We start from the raw sequence: 27119 nt of genomic DNA, 5'->3' as shown, positions 1-27119 counted from the left end.
CGGACTGCAGCGTCGTGGAGGTGACCCAGGTGTGCGGGCCAACAGGAGGGGACAGGGCGGGGCCAAAATTCTGCCCCCACCGCTGTGGCTGAGGCAGCGCTCGGTCTCCGTTCCTGTTCTTTTCAGCGCTCGTCTCCTGGGTGTCTCACGGCGGAGCGCGGGTGACCTTGAGATATTTATAGCGTCGACTCTGAGCGAAGACCGACGGCAGGCTACCACTGACACAGCAGCCTGCCGTGCACGTGCTGTGTGTGGAGAGAGGGGGGGAGAGAGAGGGAGAGAGAGAGGGAGAGAGAGGGAGAGGGAAGGAGGGAGAGAGACAGAGAGAGAGAGAACGCAGAGAGAGAGAGAGAGAGAGAGAGAGGGAAGGAGGGAGAGGGAGAGAGTGCAGAGAGGGAGAGGGAAGGAGGGAGAGAGAGAGAGAGAGAGTGCAGAGAGAGGGAAGGAGGGAGAGAGAGCGCAGAGAGAGAGAGAGGGAGAGAGACAGAGAGAGAGAGAGGGAGAGGGAAGGAGGGAGAGAGAGAGAGAGAGAGAGTGCAGAGAGAGGGAAGGAGAGAGAGAGAGGGAGGGAGAGGGAGAGAGGGAAGGAGGGAGAGTGGGGGAGAGAGAGGGAGGGATAGGCAGAGAAAGAATAAAGGACAGAGAGGGAAAGAAAACAGGAGAGGAGGGGAAAAAGAGGGAGAAGGAAAGAGAAAGACAGGGAAGGCAGAGATGGAGAGAATTAGATGGAGTAGAAAAGGAGGGAGAGAGGGACATGGAAAGTAGGTGAGAGAAGGTAGGAGGGAGCGAGATAGAGACAGAGGGAGAAACAGTGAATATGGACAGGGAGAGAAAGATGGAGAGAGGGAGTGGGGACAGACGATTGAAAGGGAAGGAAAGAGGGAGAGATGGAGAGAGGCAGATAGAGAAAGGAGGGGAGAGTAAGAGAAGGATCGAAGAGGGAGAGGGAGAGATGGAGAGAGGGTGAGCAATATATCGGTGGCAGTTAAGGGTAGTGGTGACTGCCATTCAGCAGGGTCAGGGTGTCTTGTTGCATTGCCCAAATGGGATCCTGATTACTGAACACGGTGCATACCTTATCGTACCACCAGCCAGGGGAACTTTCCTGGAGGAGGGTCACACAATACAGTCAGCCACCTAGACGGAAGCTGGGGGGGACAACTCACCTTGAGATTGTCCTCATGTAGTAATTTCTTTTTGCATATTGCTTTGGAGTTGCGTATGACAGACACGCGCGAATACACACGCACATGCGCACGCACGCACGCACGCACACACACGCGTGCACATGACCCCTGAAGTAATGATCACAAAAAGGTGGCCAATTTCTCTCAGCAGATTGAGGGGAAATGATGCATCTCCACCTGATGAAGACCCCCTACTCCGGGGGTTTACCAGTTCAAATCCAGGCTGGGGAAACTTGCCAGTGTGACCTTGAGCAAAAGATTCAAACTGACTAGGTAACCATCCAGCGTTACTTGTGAGTGATGTATAAAACTGTAAACTAGAGCTCACCCTTTATAACAGGACATCTGCAAGGCAAATATAGAGTCGTAAGTAAAGCGAAAAGTAAATTCAGATAGTATTCATTCACACCGTTATCACCCCCTGAACAGGGTCAAACAGGCTCACTTGACAACTGGCCTGTCTGTCAAAAGCAGAGACACACCCACCTGAGCCTGAACGTTACCCACAAGAAGAAACGCACTGAAACCGCAACTCCTGTCCATTTTTCCAGTTTATTTACACCGTCCCCACAAACCCCCCATCCCCCCCCAACCCTCACCTTTATACAGCCCAGGCCTCCACCCATCACCACACCTCTCCCCCCCTTCCCTCCCCCCACCTCTCTGCCGCCCCCCCCCCCCCGCACGCGCTCAGTCGAGCGGCCCCTGGAAGATGAGTTTGACGTGGCCCTGCTCTCCGGTCAGCCAGGTGCCGCAGAAGGGGCAGGCGGCGTGGAAGGCGTGGGTGCCGTGTGGCAGCGGGATCTGGCTCCACCCCCTCACTGTCTTTTCCGAGCACACGTGGCCGCAGGGGCAGAAGGCGTGGGTGGGCGGGCCCGCGTCCAGGTACAGCCCCCCCTCGCAGCCCAGCCAGAGGGGCACATAGGGCCCCACCCGCCGGCACATAGGGCACTCCCTCTCGCCGGTCGCTGCCGGCGACGTGCCCATGCCGCCCGGGGCCCCGGGGCCCTTCTCCCGCCGGAAGCCCCAGTTGTGGTAGCCGTGCACGTGGCCGCAGTTGACGTAGACCCAGGGCTGCTTCTTGTCGACGATCTCGCGCTGCGCCAGGCTGGGGAAGGCCAGCGTGTTGAAGCCCACGGGGCACTGCGGCCGGGCCGCGTTCAGCTCCTGACGCAGCGACTCCAGCTGCTTCAGCGTCGGGGTGCGTCTCAGCCCCGCCGGCGTGCGCCAGAGCAGCGTCGCCCCGCACAGGTCGATCAGAGAGCCGTCCTGCAGCGCGTTCGACTCGTTCTCCACCTGCGGGGGCAGAACGCGGGGTGAAAAATCAAAGGGAAGGGGCGGAGAAGACCAGCGACAGGAGGGGCGAGTGACAGCAGGGAAGGTGCTGTGAAAGGCACTGCGGAGTATTCATTTGAGTGGACGGATTTGCACAGATTCCACCCTCATGCAGAATGATTCTTTTTTTTTTCCCCCTCAACGCCTGCAGAAGCCTTTGTCCTGTGTTGAAAAACAGTGATTCCCTACTGTCACCAACAGGGGGTGCTGTTGGCATCCTGTAAAAATAAAAAGCCCTCTCCTGCCTCAAATTGGCTGATGTTTACTCTCTTCCTTAAGTGATGATTTAATTTAACATTAAGATCCTCAGTGGACGTAGGGTGCACGCTTTTTAACAATACAGCCAACTTGTCCTTGGATGTACCCAAACTCTCTTTTTCTCTCATTCTCTCTTTCTTTTCCTCTCAGAGGTAAAAAGGTGAACATGTACAGATTTCACTGGCACACTGTATCATATCCACCAAACCTCACTCAACGCTACAATCTGCTTCAGTCTCTGCCTTTTATGGTATTTATCTCCAAGTGAGCCAGGTTTGAAATTAGATTTCAGCGGTAATGGTGACTTTGGCAGGACTTTCGTTTGTCTTCCTGAGGCGCGGCGCAGCGCCAGTTTTGCCCCGCCCCCCCTCTCTCACCAGTTTTCCCCGCTGCTGGGCCGAGCGCGTCTCCCGCAGGGCGTACACGTTCCCGCACACCGAAATCTCCCGCCACAGCCCCGGTGCAGGCTCCGCCACAAACTCCCCCGCCGGGTGCATCACCAGCACCCCGTTGGTGGTCAGCCCGTCCATCAAGCCGTCCGACGTCCGCCATTTGGCTGCCCTCTCCTGCAGGACCCGCCCACATGAAAACGGCCAATCAATAAAGGGACAGTGAGCCGTACGGGGAATGTAATGGCTGACATGCATTTACATCATAAATGTGAATTATTCAACACAAGGAGTCTCAAGAAGCACACGTTTTGAAAATGCAATTACATTCCCATCTCCTGAGGTTCCTGAAGCCTCTTAGCCTCTAGCACGCTTTATAGGCATCTCTACTGCTCTAGTATTGGAAGCAGCAATGAGTATTCTGGTCCAGTAAAATTCAGTTCATCCAACTAAGATTCACATCACCACATTAAACCTCTGACTGCTCACTGAAGAGCTAAAGTGTAAGCAACCTGGTTCAACTTCACCACCCTCACACCCACCCCCACACCTAGTGTCGTCCTAAAAGACCTTGAACTGATCCCAGGTCAGCCTTTGAGGTATCAGACATGCATGTGAGCGAGTGAGTGCCTCGCTCCTCCATCTCCCTAGCACTCTGAGCAGGCGATGGAGATTTGCGTCTCCACCTTCCCTGACTCACAGTGGTGCTGCTGTGAGCACACTGCCTGCCAAGGACACATTTCCTCTGCCAGCTTTTCCAGTAGCCATGCTGTGACTACGGCTGTACATAACAGATAACTCACTGATCTTTCTTTCTTTTTTTTTTTTTTTTGCTTTTTTCCTTCTTTATGCAACCCTGTTTTGTAACAGCCAATCGCATACTAGGCTCATCTCACTGCAACTATCACTGCATGCTGATAATGAGAATGAATGCAATTCTCATGAATGCAAGAGAATGAATGCAATTCTGTGACACACTCGCATGCGAGCGTGCAAGCTCCCGGTCATCACCAGCTGATGATGACCAGGATCAAACCCAGGCTGTGGAGCTTAACTTAGACTCAAACTTAGACTTAGACTTAGACTAACATCTTAACCACTTTTTATATAGCACATTCCAATCCAACAGTGTACACATACATTCTGTCACAACTCATCATATATATTCAACAGCCTACACACATTCCCTATATATAATATACACAATGTACAGAAGATATCCAGCAACCTACATATGCTTTATAGGAAATATATATGTCCGACAACCTTCGTGCATCTCATGTAACATACCTTATCTACAGCAGTTTACTGTGTTTGTCCCTAATATGACACATAATGTATGTACAAACCTCTGACTTAGCAGGTGTAGCTATGAAACAACACACCGAATATAAAACAGATGTATATGTACCACTCTGAACACAACACACATGTCAAAAACCCTTGTGACCTCATCTGATTGTAGCATATACACACACTATCAAACAGCTGACACCCCCTACACTAAAATCCCACAACCAATCTCATATGTACACTATCAAACACCTTTCCTTGTACACCTTGAACATCCAAACCACCAAATCTCCACACAACCAAACATTTAGGGAAAGCATGTGGCATCATATAAGCATCTTTCTGTATCAAAGAACGTAGACCCTGTCGGCCTCAAACCTCCACACAAACAGACGTTCAGAACAGGAGCGTGTCCTCACACAAGCCTCTCTCAGTGTCCGACTCGCTCACCCCCAGGAAGATGTTTTTGGAGGAGTCGAAGCCGGCGGCGTAGATCCGGGCGGTGTAGGGCGGGCCGCGGTCACACAGGATGCGACAGGCATAGCGGGAGATGGTGCTCTGGGCCGACTGCCCCCCCTCGCCCCCGCCCCCGTGCCCCTGGCCGCTGGGGGACGTGTCCGTCACCACAAAGTCGATCATGCTCTCTGTGGAGCGGCCGATCTGGGTGGCACACGGACAGAGGGAATTACGGAGCTGTGAGCTTGTTCATCGTCCACAAAACTGGAACTGCAGACGTTTTTTAATGCATTCGCTGGGATGGATGGGTTTCCTCTCCCACGACATTATTATAATACTTTCATTGCCTTGCACTCATATATTTCTTATTAGGGTACCATTTTTCCCATAAAGTATCCAATTTCTAGATTGTTTCAGGTTTAACGATTGTTGCATTTCAAGGATAAGGGTATCTTGAGCATGTGTGATGTTCACCTAGAACGTGTGTGTGTGCGTGTGTGTGAGTCGTGTGTGCGTGTGTGAGATGCTCATCTGGAATGTGTCTGTCAGGTTGTGTGTGTGTGTGTGAGTGTGAGAGATGCTCACCTGGAACATGTCTGTGTTGGAGTCATGTGTGTACTCCACTATGACGGAGTGGCTCCTGGATAGGGTGTAGGAGATGCTGTGCTGGCTTTTGTTGCTGAGGGCCTGTGAACACGTACAGTGACAGCAGGAAAACTCATAACTCAAGCGGCAAATAAAACAAAAGAATGACAAACCACTGAACCAGACATTCATAGTTGATCTCAGATGTGTGGATCCCTGAGCTGTTGTTTCTGAATTGCATGCATTTGAAAATAGATGTCTACACACAGATGAAAAAGACCGGACTCACTGGGTTCTTCTTTCAAAACATTAAGCTTGCCTGATACTTCTTTGGTTTGTCTAACAGAAACACTTTCCTTAGGTATAATTTTCCAAATACCAAATACCTATTTAACTTTAAGAGCATCCAAGTTTGTTCATTTTAAGCTTCAGCTTCAGATATACAAATGAAATTAACTCTGCGATGAGTAAAAATAATTTAGATTTTTATTTTTGTTTTTAAGTATACTGAAAAAGCGGAGTGACCTCCGACCTTTGACACCAGGGGGGTGGAGATATTGTGGATGACGTCAGGCTTGACTCCATTGGCTTTGGGCCTTTTGTGCAGGGCCAGACGACTCCTCCTGCGACCCTTGTCCCCATTGGCCAGCGAGCCGTTGTACCTGAAGAAGCACAGAGACACCATGCCCACCTTGCCATCTGTCTACTTGTACAGGTTAAACCAGATTACCTAACGACTATTTGTCCGTCAGGTTTAAATGTCACTTGTCACGTGTCTGTATGTCAGTCTGTGAGGTTTAAACTTCATACCTCAATCTCTCTGTCCATTCGTGAGGCTGACTGTATGTCTGTCCATCTGTGAAGTTAAAGCTTCACCCCACTGTCTGTCTGTCCATCTACCCATCTAATATTCTCAGCCCGTCTGTCTGTCTGTCCATCCGTCTGCCTTTCCGTCAGTCTGCGTCTGTGCTGCTGTTGCAGCGCATGGATCGTTTCCCCCAGCGTGTGGCCCTGCCGGAGAGGCGGCTCACCCCAACACAATCAGCTCCCCGTACACGACGGGCTCCGGGTCCCCCGGGCAGAGGCCTTCCTGGGGCTGGCAGCCTGGCCCCAGCGGGGTGGAGGGCTGGCTCTTATTGCAGGAGGGGCGCAGCTCCAGAGATGAGGGGGGACAGAGGGCCTCCGTGCTTCCCTCCAAAACCATGCCCACCGGGGAAAACTCGGGCGCGCCGCTGAGGGGGGGGGGGGGACATGAAAAAAGAACAGAATACGAAGAAATCTTAGTAAAGGAGAGAAAAAAAGAAGGAGAGAGAGATATAGAAAGTCAGAGAAAGGGAGGGTGTGAGAGAAAATGAGAGAGGGGGAAGTTCACCCAGACTGACACAGACATCGAAGGACACAGGATCTACACCAACCCCTCTGTCTCCAGCGGGGGCCTACAGCCAAAGCATCTCCCCATGTTCGTAATGTGCACTTTCACTGATCTGAATGCCAGATCACGTACCACTGCAAAAGGCATCTTATAAATGCTACCGTCACTCTAAAGACCACTGACGATCAGGTAACCTTTGAACAACTGCACAGCACGCCTGAGATTGCTAATGAATGGCATGCCAATATCATCAATATGTTTGTGGTGCCACACATACAGTAGCTTTAATGTAATTTTAAACTGATTGGGTTGCGTACCTCAAATGGGTCTGACCGTGGCATTTTGAAGAATCAAACTGGAATGAGGGGTCATTACACTCTGTAGCAGGAGACACTGAATACAGCAAAATATCATTTCCTTGATTTGATCTACAATGGCCTCACCCTGACAAGCACAACACTATGAAGACAAAACAAGCTCTCCTAGTTCAATGAGTCACTTTCTCAGAGTAGGAATATGTTCCACAAAATATAATAATATGTAAATATGTAATACCATCCTGTGTACTTTGCATTGTCTGAAGTCTGTATTTTCAATACCCCATCATTTGTCAGTGTTTAATATTATTCCCTTTGAGTCTGAGTTTTATCATTTCATTTCTGTTTTCAGTTTCTGTTTCCACCCAGCCTCGTTTTTCTTTAATCAAGGTGCGGACTCACGTTTCAACGTTTCGCACCTTTAAGAGCAGGCAGCCAAAAATAATACCTGCCCGAGCTTAACATTTAGAAATGCTAATATAACCGATTCCCAAAATTCTGATTTTCATGTGGGTAGAGCCACTCGCAAGGGCCTTGAGCCAGGCTTTGTTAAAAACTATAATTAATCAACAGTGGGCGAGCGCGTATGCAGCTGAAGGACACGATTCCACCTCACACGGCAGTGTTTGCAGACTCCTGGGTGAATGCACAAATACAGCACAAAAACACATAGGTGAATGAGAATGATATGTAAAAAAGACCATCAAAAAAAAAAAAAAAACTGAGAAGGACATGCCTAGAGATCACAGTAAATGGATTTAATGTAAATATATGCATAAAACTGGGTATGTGCATGTTAAATATCAGATAATTTCAAATCCAGAGTAATCATCAAATCCTCCAATGTAGTACCTAGATACAAATACAGGTATGTGTTTATGTATGTATGTGTGTATTTCTATTGATATATATCTATATCAATCTGTCTCTCTCTTTCCTTTATATATATATATATATATATATATATATATATATATATATATATATATATATATATATATATAGATAGATATATATATCTATATGTATATATATATATATATATATATATATACATACATGGTTGCTGTGTTTGTGTATATTTCATATACTCATATAAATATGGATAGTTTATAGTTCATTTTGTATAAATTCTAATTCATTATGCATAATTTATGCATACATTTTATTTCCCTGACTCTGAAATGATTGAGTGTATAAATCAGATGCATTTCTGGACAAATTTGTTAAATTTCCTTGTGGGTCTCTACGTCTGTAGTGGAGAAGAGAGTCTTTCAAGTGGGTGGGGTGAGGTGGAGGAGCAGGGCGTGGGGGAGGGATGGGGGTGTGTTCGAAGGAGGGGGCAGAAAGAAGGGGGATGCTTGGTGGTGTGGGAGAGAAGAGGGGAGTGGGGGAGGAGACAAGAGAACAAAGGAAGGTATGGAGGAGAGCTGACACAAAGAGAGAGGAGGACTGTGGGACTACGCCGGACAGGGCCGCGAAAGAGGGGCGGGGACTGGGAGAGGCGCTGCAGCTCAGTATACTGTGTGTGTGTGTGTGTGTGTGCGTGTGTGTGCGTGTGTGCTTGTGTGCGTGTGTGTGCGCGCGCACACGCACATGTGCGCATGTGCAAGCAATTGGCAGGGTGATGGATCACTTGCTCTGTGCTCTGGCGTTTTCTAATCAACCTGGGGGAGGAGAAAGAGAGAGAGAGAGAGAAAGAAAGAGAGGGAGAAAGAGCAATAGAGGAAGAAGGGAAATGAGTGAGGGAGATAAAGCATAGAGGTGCTGAGATACAGACAAATGAACCTGATAACTGAGAAATATAACATAACTGCTTTACAACAGACACTATCTTTCAGCATTTTTGTAATATGCCTCCAGCATCACTCTCCCTCCTTCCCTTTCTCCACCCCTTTAATCCTCGCTCTCCCTTTCACTCCTTATTTTCACTGTCTCTGTACATCCACTGCTGTATTTGTGTGTGTGTGTACATGATGGATGCATGTAAGTGTCTGTGTGTGTGTGGTGTGTGGATTTGTGTGTCTGTGTAGGAAGGTACGGGCATGTGATTTATGTGTATCTGTGTATGTGTGTGTGTGTGTTTGTGCATATTCATGCATGATTGTCTGTGTATGTGTGCATGCATACATAATTGTGTCTTTGTGTGTGTATGTGTGTGTATATGTGTCAGTATGAGAGAAAGATAGAGAGAAAGAAAAGAATCTGCCACCTCTATTTCTACGCTGGAACAAATGAAGAAAGCTAAATATAACACCCTCCATCTAGGATACAGTGACAATCTCCAGAATAAATGGACATAAAGTTGGTGACATCTCTCTCACTTGCTCTCTCTCTTTATCTGTATCTCTCTTGCACTCCCTCTCTGTCTCTCTGTCTCTCTCTCCTTCCAAACATAATCAGCGAAACAGAAACTGGTACTGTACAGGGGCTGACAACATACACACACACACACACCCATGAGTGAGGCTGTTAATACAGTGTTCCCCTTCTTGTGCCCAAAGTACAGTGCATGCAGTACCAGCTCCTTAGCATAGTCTACACACATTCCCCATCGCAGAGTGGATTTAACCATTTAATAACTGTTTAATAACAGTTTCTCAACAATCAAATTCTCAGGCCATTCTAGAATTGCAAAACCAGGATTCTGAGTTCGATACAAACAGTCCTCTCAGACAGGGGGATCTGAAGCCCTCAGTGTGGAGCAGGCCAAAGTTCCTGTCCCGACTGTGTCTGATGAATGTCCTGTTTATCTGTGCCCCTGTCTCAAACTTTCAAACAGCGTGAGAATCAAGCCATCGGTTTTACAGATGACCAGACTACAGAAGGCCAGTTTGTATAGATAGACAAGACATGAAAAGTTAAAAACTGCTGTGAGAGTCTACAGACCCCCATTCCTCCGCCCCTCGTGCGCCCCTAGTATGAGATGGCCACCTAGTCTGGCATTATACAAAAAACACTGTCTGTTAGCAGACATCACTTTCTGTTGTTTCTAATTTTTACACATAGTCACTTAGCAGGCGCCCTCGTCTGGAGCGATTTACAAATTCAGAGTTCACAGTGCATCTAATAAAGTCACATGAGCGACGCAGCCGCGCTGAAAACAACCGGCCGCATCCACACATGCATCAGCCCCTCGCATGCGCCCAGATACCCAGCAGTAAGGAGGAGGTCGCTTAACTGAAAGCTTCGATTCCCCACCGGGCCACTGCTGCTGGACCCTTGGGCAAGGTGCTTCACCCAAACGAATGCCTCAGTAAATATCCAGCTGTATAAATGGATTACACGTAAAAAATTGTAATTTATGTAAGTTGCTCTGGATAAGACCCTCTGCTAAATGACAATAATATGATGCAATGTACTGCAAAGCCACAGCCACTGCAATGAATTCACAAGTGCAGTACACCAACACAACACACAAGTAATTCAAAAACTGTATGAATTAAATAAGGGCATGATGAGTTGATGATTGGTTGGGGAGCCAGGATTATAGCTCGAAGAGGTTTGCCGGTCTGTCATGGAATACGCCTAAAGACTCCACTGTGCTCACTGTTGTAGGAAGCTCGTTTCACCAGATCGAGTCCAGAACAGAGAGAGGACACAGCCAGGACAGGTGATTAGGCAGCGGAAACACAGACAGGTGCTCTGAAGTGCAGAGCGGACCAATCCGGCTGGCATGAAGCGTCTGATCACCACCCGGGGAGCCAATGACAGTGTTTCAAAATCGATCCAAGCGGTTACCATTAACCGGTGGAGGCAGGTAAGGAGGCAGCTGCATGTGCCTCGGGGCTAATCTAACAACATTTTTATTCCAAAATGTGTTCGCTCTTGCCTTGAAAACGCAGCCGAAGTAAGCCAGTGACATGCGTCCTCACTGAATGCGCCTGTCAGCACGGACATTGGCAGGAAAGCCACTGCGCAAAGCACCGTCTGGAATTAAGGAATCGCTTAAGCGATGAACAGTGATATAATGTAAACGGTAAGTAATGGCTGACATTTCATTTCCCCCTGTCTGTGACAAACACTAAAAGCAGGGGGGTTGCGTGGGGTCAGCGCTCTGTTATCTTATGTAGGTCGTGTTATTGCGCAAATTTTTGTTCGGATTACCGTCGTTCTGCCTGGCGATAAGGTGGATAATGGCGAGGGAGAGTTTGCTGGTCCGGCCTGGCCTTGCTGGCCCAGTCTGGATGTGGGCAGTAGAGATGACATGGTATTTAGTCATCCCACAGCCAGGAGGGAGAGGCCATTACTTTCATCTCACGCCCAAAGCCCCCCCCCCCCCCCCCCCACCCCTCTCCTAGTCCACCATCCTGCACTACCGCTGAACGCTGGAAATAAAGCATAGATTTCACCTTCTCCATCCTGAGGCTCTACTGTGCTGACAGACACTGTGAAACCCCATCACTGTTTGCCTTCAAACTGCTCTTTTCAATTCAATAGGATCTGCTCACCTTGAAGGTCAGGGGACAACAGGAAATAAAGCATTTACAGAAGGGAATCATATTTGGGAATCTGTTAACAGGAAATAAACATTTCCACACTTCTCTGGAACTGGGAAAGGTTACAGACAGAACACAGAGGCTGTATGTGAGGGTGCAGAAGGTCCTCGAGCACAAATAGCTGTCACAATTATTAAATCACCCTTAAAGCATCTTCCACTGTAGTCACTACGGAAATGACACAGTTTCTTAATATAGTCCCCATACCATGGCTGTTGAAAAGGCCATGATACGTGGACAGTATATTGGTGATGATGATGTATTACTCCAAGAATATGACAGCACAAGCAGCATGTCTGGAAGCAGAGACTAAATGAGATCTGTTAAAGCTCAGTGACGCTAAAGCTGGCCTGGAGGATTTACACAGCGTGGGTGAGTGGCTCTGGGTGGCCGAAAAAGTCATGAACACCAGCACCAACAACTGCAGAACAACATCATTCTTCAATTAACGACACTTAAACATACATGGGTATACATGGGGGCTGAGTGCAGACTGGCTGAGTCTCAAAACCTTGCTGGAAGCATGACATTTTGCTGCAGCGAAATAATTCATCGCCATTCGGTTATAATTAGGCATAATTATTACATTGCCGGAGGTTACACAAATTGACATCTCTGCAACAGACTGCTGCGCTGTTCTGTCCGTGACATTCCTCAACAGCGACAGATGCCTTTCTGAAATAAAGCGCCTTACTCCTCGCGTTTGAGTCACGCCGAATTGGATGAGCTGGGCAGCGGGAGACACGCACATCCTAGAAACAAAGCAAGATACAGCAGCAGAGCCCAAGGGTTAACCAGTTTTCAGCCTTACCCTTCAAGGTCGCAGGTCTGTAGGCCTGATCACGAGGAAAAGAAGTTTGGTTTTAGTCCAAACAATTCGAATGCTATATCAAACTGCTGTTTGGTAAATTGAATGTACATGTAAAAATCCTACCACTCCTTATTTCTGTGTCGTGACGCCAACGCCTTGCTCTTATTTTCTGACAACGAACGCATGATTAGATTAACATATCCATATAACATAAATAATTGTGTATCTGCGCAACGCCTACTCTAAACCCAGGTTCATAAATAAAAAGGCAGACTCCCACTCAAATGGGGAAAAAAGACTCGCGCAGAGTCGTATGCATACTATTAAGGGGCTGCACTTCCTACCCTTGTATGTGAACCCTTGAATCCGAAAGGAGATCCGTCTTTTCAACAGAAGCTAAATTCCATATTTCCCTGTGCTTCCATCCTTGGTTTGACGTTTACATATACCACCAGAATACGAAGTTGGGAGAGTGCGCCGCCACTCAATCCAAGTTCTGGGTGTGTATGTTGATCGAACCCTATATTCTAGTCCCGATATCAGTCTTCTAATTAAATTGTCTTTTGTTTTGCTCAGTCCTGGCCCTGGATCAAGGTCACCTAAGGTTAGAGCTCAGAGTAAGGAGGATGTCATGGGCTCAGGCCCTAAACTTTTGTTCTTGGATCCTACCGTCTCGATTACATCACTGCCCAGCCTCGCACCCACTCTCCAACTGACCCGAACATCCCAAAATGCTAAATCGGGATAATCGCAACCCACTTTGTGTATTCTGTGTCAGGGAGGAAGTGAAGACAACCAACAGTTTTTATTACGAAACCGTCCACCTCCACATTGCCGCCCCCTCAAACCGCCTCTCCCCGTCCCCCCACAGAGAGCACAGGGGTGGGCGGTGCAGTAATCCCAGCCCTCCTCCACCCACGGATCAGCTACACTGACTCACCTGCTCCCACTCTGCTGCACAAAGCCCACGTGCACCCGGGCTACAGATCCCCTTGAGTAACTCTGAATGATGTCATTTCCTCATTTTTCACAATAGCGGGAGTCCTGAGTTTGTGAAACCCACCGTTCCACTGAGGCTGTGACTTCCTTAAATTTGAACAACCACAGATTATCATATCTCTTTATATTTCAGAGTTGTTCTGCATTACAGATTTGTTACTATTGTATGTGGTGCTGATAACAGCTGATATGATAAATGATAATAACGAAAATAACACTACCATATATTATCTATGATACACTAAATTGTAATGATAGCTGCAAGTTGTTCCAGAGACTGATCAGCAGTATGAACATGGTAAATTGACAGCATGATGTCAGTACAACCACAGGAAGAACATAGCAGTGACCTAGCAAATACATAACAATGACATAGCAGAGACCCAACAGTGACATAGTGAATCTTCAGCACAGAATCTTTTGTGAAATGCTGTGATATGTTTATTTTATGAATGAATGATGACAGTTATAGTTTCATCGATAAACATGGACAAACCAAGGAACACAAACACACCGTTACACAGGTACAATTCTACATCCCTGTTTAAATTTAGTGAAATCATATTGACGAGCATGGATTTCATTTTTTCGTTCTTGGTTTGGGAAAGTATGGGTTTTTCAAAAGTTCCAAGTTTAGAACCAAAAAGACAACAAATCCTACCAGCTACTGTCAAGATAACCCTGCAGGCTCCAAGTTTTATGTCACTTATGTAATGTGCAGAGAGTATGTGGGTACTATGAGTCTATTCCACCTGTGCCTCATTATCATGTGGGTTTGTGGGTGCTACAGAGCCCATCTTGCACCCCCCCCCCCCCAAAAAAAACCCCCAAAGAAAATTAAAAATAAAAAGATACAGCGGCACTATGGATTTCAACGATTCTTCGAGTTATATGATCGAAATTTGCTCCATTTTCTAAAATTACCTATTAGCTAATACAATAAATGTTTCACCGTCTCTAGTCAGAGACTAGTTGGTCGATTGCGGCGTATTGCGTGTCCCGCTGCCACACTACGACTGTCGACCACGATTGCGCTTCATCCCACGGGACACGGTAGCAGTCGCGCCGACGAAATGGCAAAGTGGCCTTGTCATTTGCAAAAAAAAAAAAAAATCTATGAAAATGGGACAGAGGCAAGCAAACAAGTGACACACGATACTTTCACGTCACGTTGAGTGATCGTAGGCAAATATCGCCATTGAAAACAGCAACGCAATACATACTGTTTTCTCATCACTATTATCAGGAATCTATATTAAAGCAACGCTGTTTGTTAAATAACACTCGCTAAAATGTAAATCCGATTGGTATCTATATTATAGTGCATATGAATCTACGATTACGTTTTTATTTTCACAAATTGATGTAACAACGCAACATTCTCCGAGGTGAAAAAAACACGGGGGTTTCCTGTGTGCAGCCAAATACTACAGCACAGGGCATCACATAAATACGCAGACAACCACAGAGACGACAGCAGCAGCGCAAAATACCGTAGAGTATACCTTGTTTTTATGACACCCAGGCTGCAATGCGAGCATAACCAGCCTAACGTTTAAACACAGCTGACGAGCATCCCCGTCACCGCTGTAGCAGTTCGCTGACTATATTCTAGATCAACAATTTAACAGGTACGTTAATCTATAAATAAATACCCGCTGATGTTTGCCGCTGGAGATGCGCCTGTCTTTAATCCCGTTTGATGTTCACCCCCTGTCGTGGATCTGTGAAGCGGACGCTGTGATGTTAATATCCCGTGAGCTGCGCTGGATCTGATTGCGGTATCATTAAAGAGAACACCTTCTGCATCGCCGCTGCGCTGTCGTCGCTTACATTGGTAACGGCACGTTCGTCTCTTTTCGGGGAGACGAGTCGCAGTTCAGGCAATCTGTCGTCACGACCGTCACGCCCATCTCTCTCTCTCCATCCCCCTCTCTCTTTCGCTTTCTCTCTCTTTCCCTCTTCAAGGTATTTCTCCTGAACTGCCGAAGAAGAAGAGGAAATATGGTTTTCTCTGAAACGTTTTTTTCTCTTGCGCCATATACCGAAGTTCATTGTAAAAATTTGCTCATGGGCAAAATGAAATAATAAGGTGAAAACTATACATACAGATTGAAGCATATACGTAAATGGTTTGTGTTTGTATGTTACAAGTAACTGCAAAAACAAATGGAAAAATCTGTAGTAAATAGGCCTACGGTGCCTTTTTAAAGCAAATTTTAAACAAATGTCTTAAAATGGCCTAATATTGCAAAATACAGATAAATTTAACTACTGAGTATTCGGGATAAGGGAATAAATTTGTATTTGTAGTTGTATACGTAAGCTGATCCGAAGCTCTACACTTCAGTAGTGTGCAGCTAATAGTAAGTGCAAAGAAAACTTGTTGTACATTGACAAAAATGTCAGACTTATCCTGATTCTGTTACACTTTGAGCATAATGAACTGATGATGACTGTGAGCAACAGCTCAGAAACAGATTTCCCACAGAATGGCATATGAACAAATGCACTTCAGCTTTGACTCACAGATCTCTTAATGCAGTCAAAACTAGCTGTACCTAATGATTGCGAAATGCTTGGGAATATTTTCGAACTGTGTCAGCGGGGAGTGGTCAGTGTTTTAAATTTTTGGGAGGTCATGTGTTTGGTACCCAAATATTGTAATCCCAGATGGTGTGAAGATGACTGCAGACATGATGTGTCTGGTTCAAAATGAAGCTGGGTCAGCCTTTAATAATTGATCAGACTTGATTAAAGCAGGATGAATAATTAAAAACTGCTTGTGGTTTCCAGTTGGCAGCTAGGCAGTTGTCTGGGGTTCACATCGCCCTCTTCGTTTTGGTCTTGTGATCTTTGTGTCGTAGCCTCAAACTCATGTCCGGTGAGGACATGCGTTACAGACATCACTGTACCTCTATACCACCTGGTCTGGGTCCAGACAGAGCAATTAGAAACTTCGTTCAGCCAATGAGAACTGCTCCAAAACAGGTACATGTTGTCATTACAGATAACTTAGCCATGATCATACAGTGAAAGGATTGAAATGAATTTGTGGTTAGCATGATGCTAGGCGTGATGAGGTGGCGCATACATTTTTAGCTCTCTCCCTTTTGATCATGCAGGAGCGGCTGCTTGGAAACGTATGAAAATCTGTCTGTGACCTGATCTCACCTCTAATATTTGCATTTTTTTTGCATTTTTGTCATTTAGCACTCTTATGCAGTGACTCCCAAAGTGCTAGTACAAAGTGCATCTAATAAAATGGCATGAAGCGTTGTATAAACAAGGACACTGCTACCAGGCTCGGCGCCAGGAGAAAATACAGAAGGGTGCATCCACAGGGGTGCACAAAAAGTCATAAATACTGTGTAGACATCAGGATATCAGGAAACAACTGGGGGTGCACTGAGGTCCGTCTAGGGGGGCACCCCCATACCGCCAGGTCTACCCATATTCATATACATATTAATAGGCATATACTTGCCATGTTTGATATAAATGCAATAATGGCACACGACAAAACACAATAACCTGCAGTGTTCATTTACCTGGGTGTTCTGACACACCTTTGTTTTTTTTTTTCAGAGCATCACCACAGACCACTTGTCAGGGCTTGAAAAACCACCTGGATTTTTGTTGTCACGCTTACACCCAAATGTATGCAAATTGGTGACGCTCGTACTGTGGTACCTCTTCTGAAGCACAGAGGTGGCTCTCTTCCCTTGTTCTTTATCTCTCCTGGATGTATCCAGACTGCACTCCACACACCACCCATGAGAGAGGACAATACAGGCCCTTCTAATTCTCCACAGAAAGTCTCCAGAGACATTACTCTTTTTTTTTTTAACGTTACTGGCATTTAGCAGACACCCTTACACAGCGCGCCTTACATCGGTTACAGCTTACAATGTTATCCATTTATACAGCTGGATATTTACTGGGGCAATTGTGGGTTAAGTAGCTTGCCCAAGGGTACAGCAGCAGTGCCCCAGCATGGGAATCAAACCGGCAACCTTTCCTGCTCCTTAAACACTATGCTACACTGCTGCCTGTTAACAGACAAGAGCCAAGTTTACTTGAACCACAAAAGAACATAGTCGGAATCACTGATTATAAAGAACATATAAAGCATAGATGAGCTGGTCTGAATACAATTCTGTGAGAATCTGTGCTTCTGTCATATTTATGGCAGTGTGGTGCAGTGGTCAGGATCAGGGCTCAGAACTGCGTGGCTATGGCTAATTGAATTAAAACTCAGTATTAAAATGACTGAAATACTTATTTACCAGACCATAACAATATCTACCATATCTATAATTATGCTAGGTATAAAAACATACATAGATGACATCAAAATTTAAATTTTGTCTCTTTCTGATTGAGGATGGAGTCTATGCTCTGTTTGAGACTTGTTATCAAAAACATCAATATTTCTTCAATAAAAGTACTTGAAACCTGTGTCATTTTGGTTCACATCATTCCTACTAGTTTCATCCCCCATCTACACATTGTTAATTCTGATGAGCCAAAATATCAATTAGCATTTTGGCCTTATACAAGACAATGACACTCACTGAACTGGGTTGGTGATAAAGAGCTTTCTTTCTGACAGAACGGAAAAGAAAATGTGCCAAAAGGCAGGAACTCTACTGTTTGGTGTTGGGTTTTTGTGTTAAAGAGTTTTGCATTTCATCACAATTTTTTGAAAAATGTGTCAAAGCGACTGAGCAACTGCATTTGCCAAAATGCTTCCATCTGTGTCCAGGTCAGCTGATGGGAGGTGAATGTCCTGGTGCACAGGGCTCCTGTGTATTGCCCAAATGGGGTCTACCTGTTGGTGATGGTTAAACTCAGTCAGTCATCTTCACTGTGAAGTCTGCTGAGACCCAAGAAAGGTGCAATATACAGAAAATGCAGTCCATTATTATTCATTGTTATTGTGATAACAGAAAATGTGCCCAGCTGGACTGTCACACTTTGCTTGGTGACAGCAGCTGTGATGTGGAAGCACCATGGACTGAAATGGAATTTTCCTGTATTTTCTATTGAACCCGTCAAAAATCTCCAGCTAGTTTAGAAGGTACATTAAGCATTTGTTTCGTGGATTGAATGAACCCCCTCAGCTCTTCAGATACATTGGACATGGATGGAGCTTCCTAGCAAACCTGATAGATTTGTGATACAGTTGATAGGTTTCACCATCTCAGATTTTTCTTTCAGATTATTACAATTTGCACCAGTGGGATGAAGTGAAAGGGAAACAGTTATGTGAGATACAGCAGTCTGTGTTGAGGGGTACAATAGAAAACATTAAATTTTAATAACAAGACCATTCAGGGTTAAAAGCATAACTACACTGGGTGGGGAAACATGATATGGCATTCTGTGTGCTGTGTGTTTGGTGCACATTTTTCTCGTTAAGTGGATGCTTCTGGGTCATATCACATACTGCTTCTGATACATTTGCTAAATTTGAACTTTAGCCTTTGTCCACTATCTGTGCCAGATGTTGTACATTGCCATTTTTGTACACCTATCTTTCAGTGAATTTGTGAAACTCATTTGTTAAATCATGTATTTTTCTGCTTCCGCTCGGGAAATAGTTTCATAACTCTGAACATTGGCATGCATATTTGGAAACCAGCAATAGTACTACTACATGCAAAGCATGCTCGCAGTGGTTGCAGCTTATGGAATATTCAAATTCAAAGTCAAATTCAAAGTCAAACAAGCCTTATTGCCATGACCACACATATGTACAGTATTGCCAAAGCAATTTTCTCATAAATACCCGAACAAAACAATTAACCGAAAAACATGCGCATACAGACAAACAGACACACGCATACATATATTTATTTACATTTATACAGTTACTGTGTAGATAATCACAGGAATATCATCTTTTAAGGAGTTTTTGAAACAAAAGCAAAAAGGTAAGCTATTTACTACATTTACATTTACATTTATTTAGCAGACGCTTTTTTTTTACAACATACACAGGAAGGAAATGAATGATCAAGCACCATATTTACAGAAATTATTTGCCTGAGACAACGTCATATTGAGGCCAAATTACTTATTCAATGTGGTGCCCTATGCTAAGACCAAGATGTTTGTCGGCTCCGCGCACTAGTGCAGTTGCGGTAGACAACCGCTGATCTCAAAGCCCTAAGCCATTTCAGCGTGTGCACAGCTCAACCGTCTAAATCCACAGAAGAAGAGCAAGAGAATGATGACGTTAAAATACAGCGCCGAAATTGCATGTTTACCTCCAGCCAGCAGCTTGCGGTCATGTACTTGTAATTACACAGGAAGTTGTTCAAGAAGGATACAGAACTGAGCGTGAGAAATTTTACTCCACGGTAAAACTCATTCCTCGCCCCCTGTCCCCCCCGAGCCATGTCAGAAGATGGCGATTCCGCATTCTCGCACAAAATAAATCACAATGGCGATTTCGTGTCTCCCGACGGACTGTGCTGGGTGTCTGTTCTGTCCTGCTTGCTTCTTGCCTGCTCTTACGTCGGAAGTTTGTACGTGTGGCGCAGCGACCTGCCCAGGTAGCTATAGTCTTTTGCTTCAATTGGCTGCTACTGGCCAAAGTTTGCGGTCGGTTCCCCGTAGTGAACTAGACTATGATGTGTAGTTAGCCAAAGAAAGCAAGTCGAGCTAAACACTTATGTGCACCGTGACCCATCTAATCAAGTAGTACCAGGTAGTTTACTCTTGATTGGTTTTAGCTATAATCTGGCTGGCCTGTTCTCTGATTTATTTGTTCATGCAAAACCTGGTTTTGTCGGTTTGATTTTTAAGTACCACATTTAAGTGTTCACATTGTTGGATACTAGTAGTTTTGGTAATGAGACTAGTTTGACAAACTTGGTTTCGTGACTCCCATATTTGTTGTAACTGTGACTCCCTGTAGTTGTAGTCTCCCCCGTTGTGGGCAGATCGTTAAACGACATCCTGTCAAGCACAACTGAAGACACACTGTGGCTCTGGCAGATGTGACTACAGGCATCGCTGTTCTGCAGTAGTGTCTAACTTGTAGTGGGACACTTGACGCAATGAAGTCACCACTTTTGGCCCGGGCACCAAAAGCTGTTGATTATGTATAGCAGTGTTTCTCAACCCTCTCCTGGAGGGCCCCCTGCCCTGCATGTTTTAGATCTCTCCCTGCTCCAACACAGCTGATTCAAATGATCAACTCGTTATGAACTCCTGCAGCTGCTTAATAAAAAACTGTTCATAACGAGTTGATCATTTGAATCAGCTGTGTTGGAGCAGGGAGAGATCTAAAACATGCAGGGCAGGGGGCCCTCCAGGAGAGGGTTGAGAAACACTAATGTACTAATGTATAGGCTCCTGACTGCTCTGTGTGTGTGTGTGTGTGTGTGTGTGTGTGTGTGTGTGTGTGTGTGTGTGTGTGTGTGTGTGTGTGTGTGTGTGTGTGTGTGTGTGTTTGCGTGTTAGGGATCACCCGGCTGTGATAAAGAGGCGTTTCACCAGTGTGCTCATCGTCTCGGCGCTGTCGCCGGCCTTCGTGTGGGCATGGAAGGAGATCACCGGCGTGAGGGTGAGTGCAGCACCGCACGGTATGTCTTGCAGCGGTGCGTAAAGGCTCGCATCGTATTCGCCGTCATTTCGCAAACCAAACTGGCCTTACTGAGTGTGGAACAGCACCTGGCAGCGCAGCATCAACAATAAAGATTTAATATTACAGGCATTCAGGGGCACCGAGTCACACATCCTTATTTTATATCCTTCTAAGAATCTCCCAAAAAGATTGATGGGATGTAATCACATTATGTGTCTATAAAAATACCCCACACTTTTTTCTGTCAGTTATCTTTCTGTCTCTCTTTCTGTTTTTCACTCCTTATGTTTCTCACCCAACCCCCTGCTTCATCAAATCTCTGTCTCCCCCCTATTTCTTTGTTCCAACCATAGCCTGGTGGGTGGAATGATAGGCGTGGTTCACCTGACATTAAAATAGTCATTTAACCTATTTAAATCAAAGGCAAATAACATGATAAAACTGTGTTTTTATTATGGCCATTTATTTCCTACCGATTCTGTTAAATGTTTTTAGTAACAATTGCATTGCACATTTTCTCTCTTTTTTTGTTTCATATGAGATTGTCAAAAGAGTGGGGTTGTAGGGTGACGCAAATTGTCAGAAACAGCTTCATGAGTTCAGAGCATTTGCACTTGCCCTCCGCAGGGCCACAGTTCATCCTCGAACACCACGGGAAGTGGTTCAGCAAATTTGATTACGACTCTTATCCAGAGCGACTTACATTGGTTACAGTTTTTTACAATATCATCCATTAATACAGCTGGATATTTACTGAGGCAATTGTGGGTTAAGTACCTTGCCCAAGGGTACAGCAGCAGTTTCCAAGTAGGGAATCGAACTGGCAACCTTTTGGTTACGAGTCCTGCTCCTCAACCACTGTGCCACACTGCCGACCCAAACACACAAACAGCCACCAACCTCTGACCTCTGATCTTGCCCATTAATCCATCAACCTCTGATGTTGCCCAACATCTCCCCGGGGATGCATTTCAATGCCAGGTGTAAATGGAGTCTGACTCCTCTCTGTCTCCGTGTCTCTCCCCCCTGGGTTTCTCCCCTGCAGCCTGGGCCCTCCCTGCTGTCACTGATGGGAATACGGCTGGAGGGCATCGTGCCAGCTGCCACTCTGCCGCTGCTGCTCACCATGGTAACGCATCTGCTCATTTACCTCTGTGTGCCTGGCCGTCATAGCCCTCGTTTTTCCAGGTCTCCGTAGACCGCTGATCAGTAAACCGCAGAGTCATTTTGGGAGATATTAGTTAGCTGGGGCTGTGTGTCTCTTCATTAATCCTGACTGTGCATAAAATCGGAACACCTCTTGATGGGCCCACGTCTGAAACCTGTGAGCTGTGGGCTTTAAACACAGTAAAAAACAGCCTGTTTTTTCATCTGCTGTGAAGTTGTTTTCAGCAGAGAGAGAATAGGTCCTTTGGATCGATAATAAGGACTCTTTCTCCACCACGGCTGCATTCTGAGACCAAATATAGATTTTTTTCCTATTGAAGTGCATAACTCGCTGAGATCAATCATAAAGATATTAAAAGTGGCTTTGAAGTCACAAAAGCTACAGCAAAGCATGAATTATTCATTTGCTGAAATGATCTATGGGTGGATCCTGTCTCCTTCAAAGGCAGGTCTAATCTCTGCCCACCCATCAGGTGCTGTTCCTGGGTCCCCTGGTCCACCTAGCCATGGACTGCCCCTGGGGTTTCCTAGATGGAATCAAAGTGGGAATTGGTGAGTTTGTGGTTGTGCTTTGTGAGACCGCCTCATGCTTGTGTGTGTGTGTGATATGCTGTGTGTGTGTGTGTGTGTATGTGTGTGTGTGTGTGTGTGAGATATGCAGTGTGTATGTGCGTGTGTGTGTGTGTGTGTGTGTGTGTGTGTGTGTGTGTGTGTGTGCCTGCCTGCCTGATGCTCACTCCCCCTGCAGACCCGTCGTTCTGGGCTCTGTGTGTGAGTGACATGCGGATTCTGAGGAACCAGGTGGTGGCGCCGCTGACGGAGGAGCTGGTGTTCCGGGCCAGCATGCTGCCCATGCTGGTGCCCTGCACCGGTCCCGGAGCTGCCATCTTCACCTGCCCGCTCTTCTTCGGAGTGGGTGAGTCACCGAGACGCTGCGTCGGCGCTGCGTGCACCTGTCTGTCCGTGTTTACTTTGCAAACCTACGACCCTCTCCAGCCTGTCTGTGTCTACCTGTCCCCCCTACCTGTGTCTGTGGCTGTGATTCCGTAGCTGTCTGTGCAGTGTGCGAGTGAATGTATCTGCCCACTGTGTGAGTGAATGTGTCTGTGCAGTATGTGAATGTGTCTGTGCAGTATCTGTGTGTCTGTGCAGTATGTGAATGTGTCTGTGCAGCCAGTGAGTGAATGTGTCTGTGCAGTATGTGAATGTGTCTGTGCAGTATCTGTGTGTCTGTGCAGTATGTGAATGTGTCTGTGCAGTATGTGAATGTAACTGCGCAGTGTCTGTGTGTCATTGCAGCCCACTTCCACCATGTGATTGAGCTGCTGCGCTTCAGACAAGGCAGTGTGTCCAGCATCTTTCTGTCTGCAGGTAAAACACCTGAGTGATGCAGGTCCATTCACACAGTGCAAACAGAGACAGCACTCACATACGCACATACGCACATACACACTCACTCACACTCACATACACACTGCATATCACACACACATGCACTCACACTCACATACACACTGCATATTACACACACACATACGCACACACACACACACACACACACACACACACACACACACTCACATACACTCACTCACACTCACATACACACTGCATATCACACACACACACACACACACACTCACATACACACTGCATATCACACACACACACACACACTCACATACACACTGCATATCACACACACACACACACACTCACATACACACTGCATATCACACACACACACACACACACACACACACACACACACTCACATACACACTGCATATCACACACACAAACACACACACACACAAACATATATACACACATACCCACACACACGCATGCTCACATGCATACTCATGCACATGTGCATACGCACACAAACACACACACTCGTGCGCGCACACACACACACACACACACACACGCACACACACTCATGCACACACGAGGACACGCATTACAACGTGGCTGAATAAACTGTCTGATGATGAGCTAATTCAGAGACAGAGATCAGTGAGAGTGCATTTATAGGTGAGGGGGTGATTGTTCTGCTTGTGTCCAGATGAGAGGTTTGTGAACGAGGCTGTTGTCCAGGTGTGAGGGTAAACTGTGACAGATGAGGCAGACTGTGGAGGGAGTGAGTGATGAGTAAGCGAGAGGTAGGTGGTGAGTTACTCTTTGTGACTGTTGCAGCATTCCAGTTCTCCTACACTGCGGTTTTTGGAGCCTACACTGCCTTCATCTTCATCAGAACAGGTGAGCACCAGGATACGGGCTTCTCTCTGTGTGCGTGTGTGTGTGTGTGTTTCTGATCTCCATGTGTCTGTGTGCAGGTCTAGCTTTTCAGTCTAGGGTGCATATATGTACATTTGTGTCTACATGTGCACGTGCGAGCTTGTGTATGTGCGTGTTTGCACTGTGTGTGTGCGTGTGTGTGCGTGTGTGTGTGTGTGTGTGTGTGTGTGTGTGCGTGTGTGCGTGTGCACGTGTTGGCAGTGTGTGTGTGTGTGTGTGTGTGTGCACACGCGTGTGCGCGTGTTGGCACTGTGTGTGTGTGTGTGTGTGTGTGTGTGTGTGTGTGTGTGTGTGTGTGTGTGTGTGTGTGTGCACGCGCGTGTGCGCGTGTGCGCGTGTTGGCACTGTGTGTGTGTGTTTCTGACCCTCCCCTCTGTGTGCAGGTCACCTGCTGGGCCCGGTGCTGTGTCACTCCTTCTGTAACTACATGGGTTTCCCGGCAGTGAGCACGGCCCTGGATCACCCCCAGCGCCTGTCCCTGCTGTGCTTCTACCTGCTGGGGCTGCTGCTCTTTCTGCTGCTGCTCTTCCCCATGACCGACCCCCAGCTGTACAGCGGCCTCCCACCGGTCTGCAGCCTGGCACCCAGCCCCGGCTCTGTGTGCTCCTGACTCAACACATACTCACATTTTCACATGCCTACACAAAAATATACACACACACACGCACGCACGCACACATACATACATACACACACACGCGCACGCAGACTCTCTCACACACACACACACACACACACACACACACACACACACACACACACACACACACACACTCTCTCTCTCTCTCTCTCTCTCTCTCTCTCTCTCTCTCTCTCTCTCTCTCTCTCTCTCTCTCTCTCTCTCTCTCTCTCTCTCACATGCGCACACGCACACTCTCTCTCTCTCACACACACACACACACACACACACACACACACACGCACACACACACTCTCTCTCTCTCTCTCACACGCGCACATGCACACTCTCTCTCTCTCTCACACACACGCACACGCACGCGCACACAGACACACACACGCACACACACTCTCTCGCTCACACTCACACTCACACTCAAAATGTCCAAACACAGGGTCTTCAACAAGATCTTACTAGGGGAGGGTTTAGGGGTGGAAGGCCTTGTTCTGCAGCTGTGAGGCCCGGGCAGTCAGTATGGCAGCCAGCTGAGCAGCTCCAGAGCAGGCCCACCCTGCACTCCATTTCCCAGCATTCCATGGGGGGACAGCACAGGAGTTACTGTAATACCTGGTGTATTCGCCCATGTCCTCAGGGTCCACCTTAACAAGGGGCGACGTATTCAAAGGTGCAGCTTGTTTTTCAAGATATTAAAATCACCTGTAGAAGCCTTTTACATGTTCTCGCTTTTAGCGTTGTTAGCCCTAACAGTTTTCGAGACCTCAAGCTACTCTCGCTCTCTCTCTCTCTCTTTTGGGTAATATATGCTGTTACTTTTATTCAAGGCAGGGATTTTAAAGAAGGAAAACCTTGCCTCTCTCTTTAACAGTCTAGTGTTCATGAGTAGAAGTATTTTATTTCCTTGACAGACAAAAGGGCAAATGTTGGCACAATTTGTGCATTCCATAACCAATTTGTACGTCTTATTTTAATCTTCAACATGGGCTTTAAACTCATGACCTACAGGTCAGCTATGCTAACCGCCATACCCCACACTGCCATAGATATCCAACCTAAAGGTCACTGCTTGCAGTGTGTGCATGCCGTAGAGGCTGAAGATTTTTGCAGGCATTGCCGTTCTGCACCACTCATCACATCCCATAGTCAGAATACAGACTCTGCAGTTAGAATGTAAAACAGAATGGTACACTAGGGAGGAGTCTCTCCATCCAATACCGAACTTGGAATGTAACTTGTACCTTTTATTGTAAAACCATTGCTTGTTGTGGTGATTGATTTGACATTGGAGACATGAGTCCTCCTCCAGGAGATAATTCGGTCCATTGCAATGAGTCGGTGAAGGCAATTTGGTAGGGGGAAAAAATATAGATATGTATGTATATTGCACTCTTCTTTGTATAAGTGTGCATAGATATGCTTGTATATCTATATATGTGTATGTATGTAATACACATACACATGCACACCACACTGAAGTTGACATACACTGTTACATTTGAGCAGAATTGTGTTAAAACTCATAATTGCTTCAGGTGCTCGGTTTTCACTTTCAGTGCATGCAGGCATGGAGTGGGTAACTATGAATCATGTTAGAAACACTCCGCGTAGTACACAGACGGGCTTGACAGCTTGGCGTAGAGGGACAGGACCTTTCGTACTTTGGGCCCACTTGTTTGGGCTGTTCTGGATTTCGTCCTGAGGTTTGTGAGGAAACGCAGATGCTTACCTCAGCGTGGCTGCGCATCGGCTGCGACTGTGGTCCTTGTTTGGCACTGCTGATTTCCACAGCTGCAGAATGATTCTCGCCGAGCAGCCTGGAGGGAGACAGTGTGAGAGAGAGAGAGTGTTAGCCATAGCAATAACGAGCAATAACAGGCAAAACCCTCAGGGCCCCTGCTCACTCCAACAGT

General features: G+C 46.5%; 2 protein-coding genes across 2 annotated transcripts; one reads left to right on the top strand and one right to left on the bottom strand.

The window, feature by feature from the left end:
- Nucleotides 1–1877: 1877 nt before the first annotated feature.
- Nucleotides 1878–15359, bottom strand: LOC118790932 (E3 ubiquitin-protein ligase pellino homolog 1-like). Its single transcript, XM_036548074.1, has 7 exons — nt 15157–15359; nt 6535–6735; nt 6036–6165; nt 5504–5605; nt 4913–5122; nt 3158–3346; nt 1878–2483 (listed from the first exon to the last, which is right to left on the bottom strand). The coding sequence occupies exons 2-7, from the start codon at nt 6705–6707 to the stop codon at nt 1878–1880; spliced, it is 1410 nt and encodes a 469-aa protein (XP_036403967.1). The 5' UTR covers nt 6708–6735; nt 15157–15359.
- A 4391-nt stretch (nt 15360–19750) lies between these two features.
- rce1a (Ras converting CAAX endopeptidase 1a) lies at nt 19751–25248 on the top strand. Its single transcript, XM_036548925.1, has 8 exons — nt 19751–20064; nt 20978–21080; nt 22147–22230; nt 22742–22820; nt 23017–23184; nt 23568–23639; nt 24471–24533; nt 24956–25248. Exons 1-8 carry the CDS (start codon nt 19907–19909, stop codon nt 25180–25182), a joined length of 954 nt encoding a protein of 317 aa, XP_036404818.1. The 5' UTR covers nt 19751–19906; the 3' UTR covers nt 25183–25248.
- Nucleotides 25249–27119: the final 1871 nt, after the last annotated feature.

This window comes from Megalops cyprinoides, chromosome 16 (assembly GCF_013368585.1).
Source record: "Megalops cyprinoides isolate fMegCyp1 chromosome 16, fMegCyp1.pri, whole genome shotgun sequence".
Taxonomy (NCBI): Eukaryota; Metazoa; Chordata; class Actinopteri; order Elopiformes; family Megalopidae; genus Megalops; species Megalops cyprinoides.
This window is presented reverse-complemented; position numbering and strand designations above follow the sequence as displayed.

What these genes read in the sequence shown, in the direction of transcription:
- LOC118790932 (XM_036548074.1), bottom strand. Translation starts at nt 6,707, where the DNA reads ATGGTTTTGGAGGGAAGCACGGAGGCCCTCTGTCCCCCCTCATCTCTG. An exon ending in GGGGAGCTGATTGTGTTGGG is followed by an intron (nt 6,166 to 6,534) that starts GTGAGCCGCCTC and finishes GTGCTTCTTCAG; the next exon opens with GTACAACGGCTCGCTGGCCA. An exon ending in CCACCCCCCTGGTGTCAAAG is followed by an intron (nt 5,606 to 6,035) that starts GTCGGAGGTCAC and finishes ACGTGTTCACAG; the next exon opens with GCCCTCAGCAACAAAAGCCA.
- rce1a (XM_036548925.1), top strand. Translation starts at nt 19,907, where the DNA reads ATGTCAGAAGATGGCGATTCCGCATTCTCGCACAAAATAAATCACAAT. An exon ending in AGGAGATCACCGGCGTGAGG is followed by an intron (nt 21,081 to 22,146) that starts GTGAGTGCAGCA and finishes TCTCCCCTGCAG; the next exon opens with CCTGGGCCCTCCCTGCTGTC. An exon ending in CCCGCTCTTCTTCGGAGTGG is followed by an intron (nt 23,185 to 23,567) that starts GTGAGTCACCGA and finishes GTGTCATTGCAG; the next exon opens with CCCACTTCCACCATGTGATT.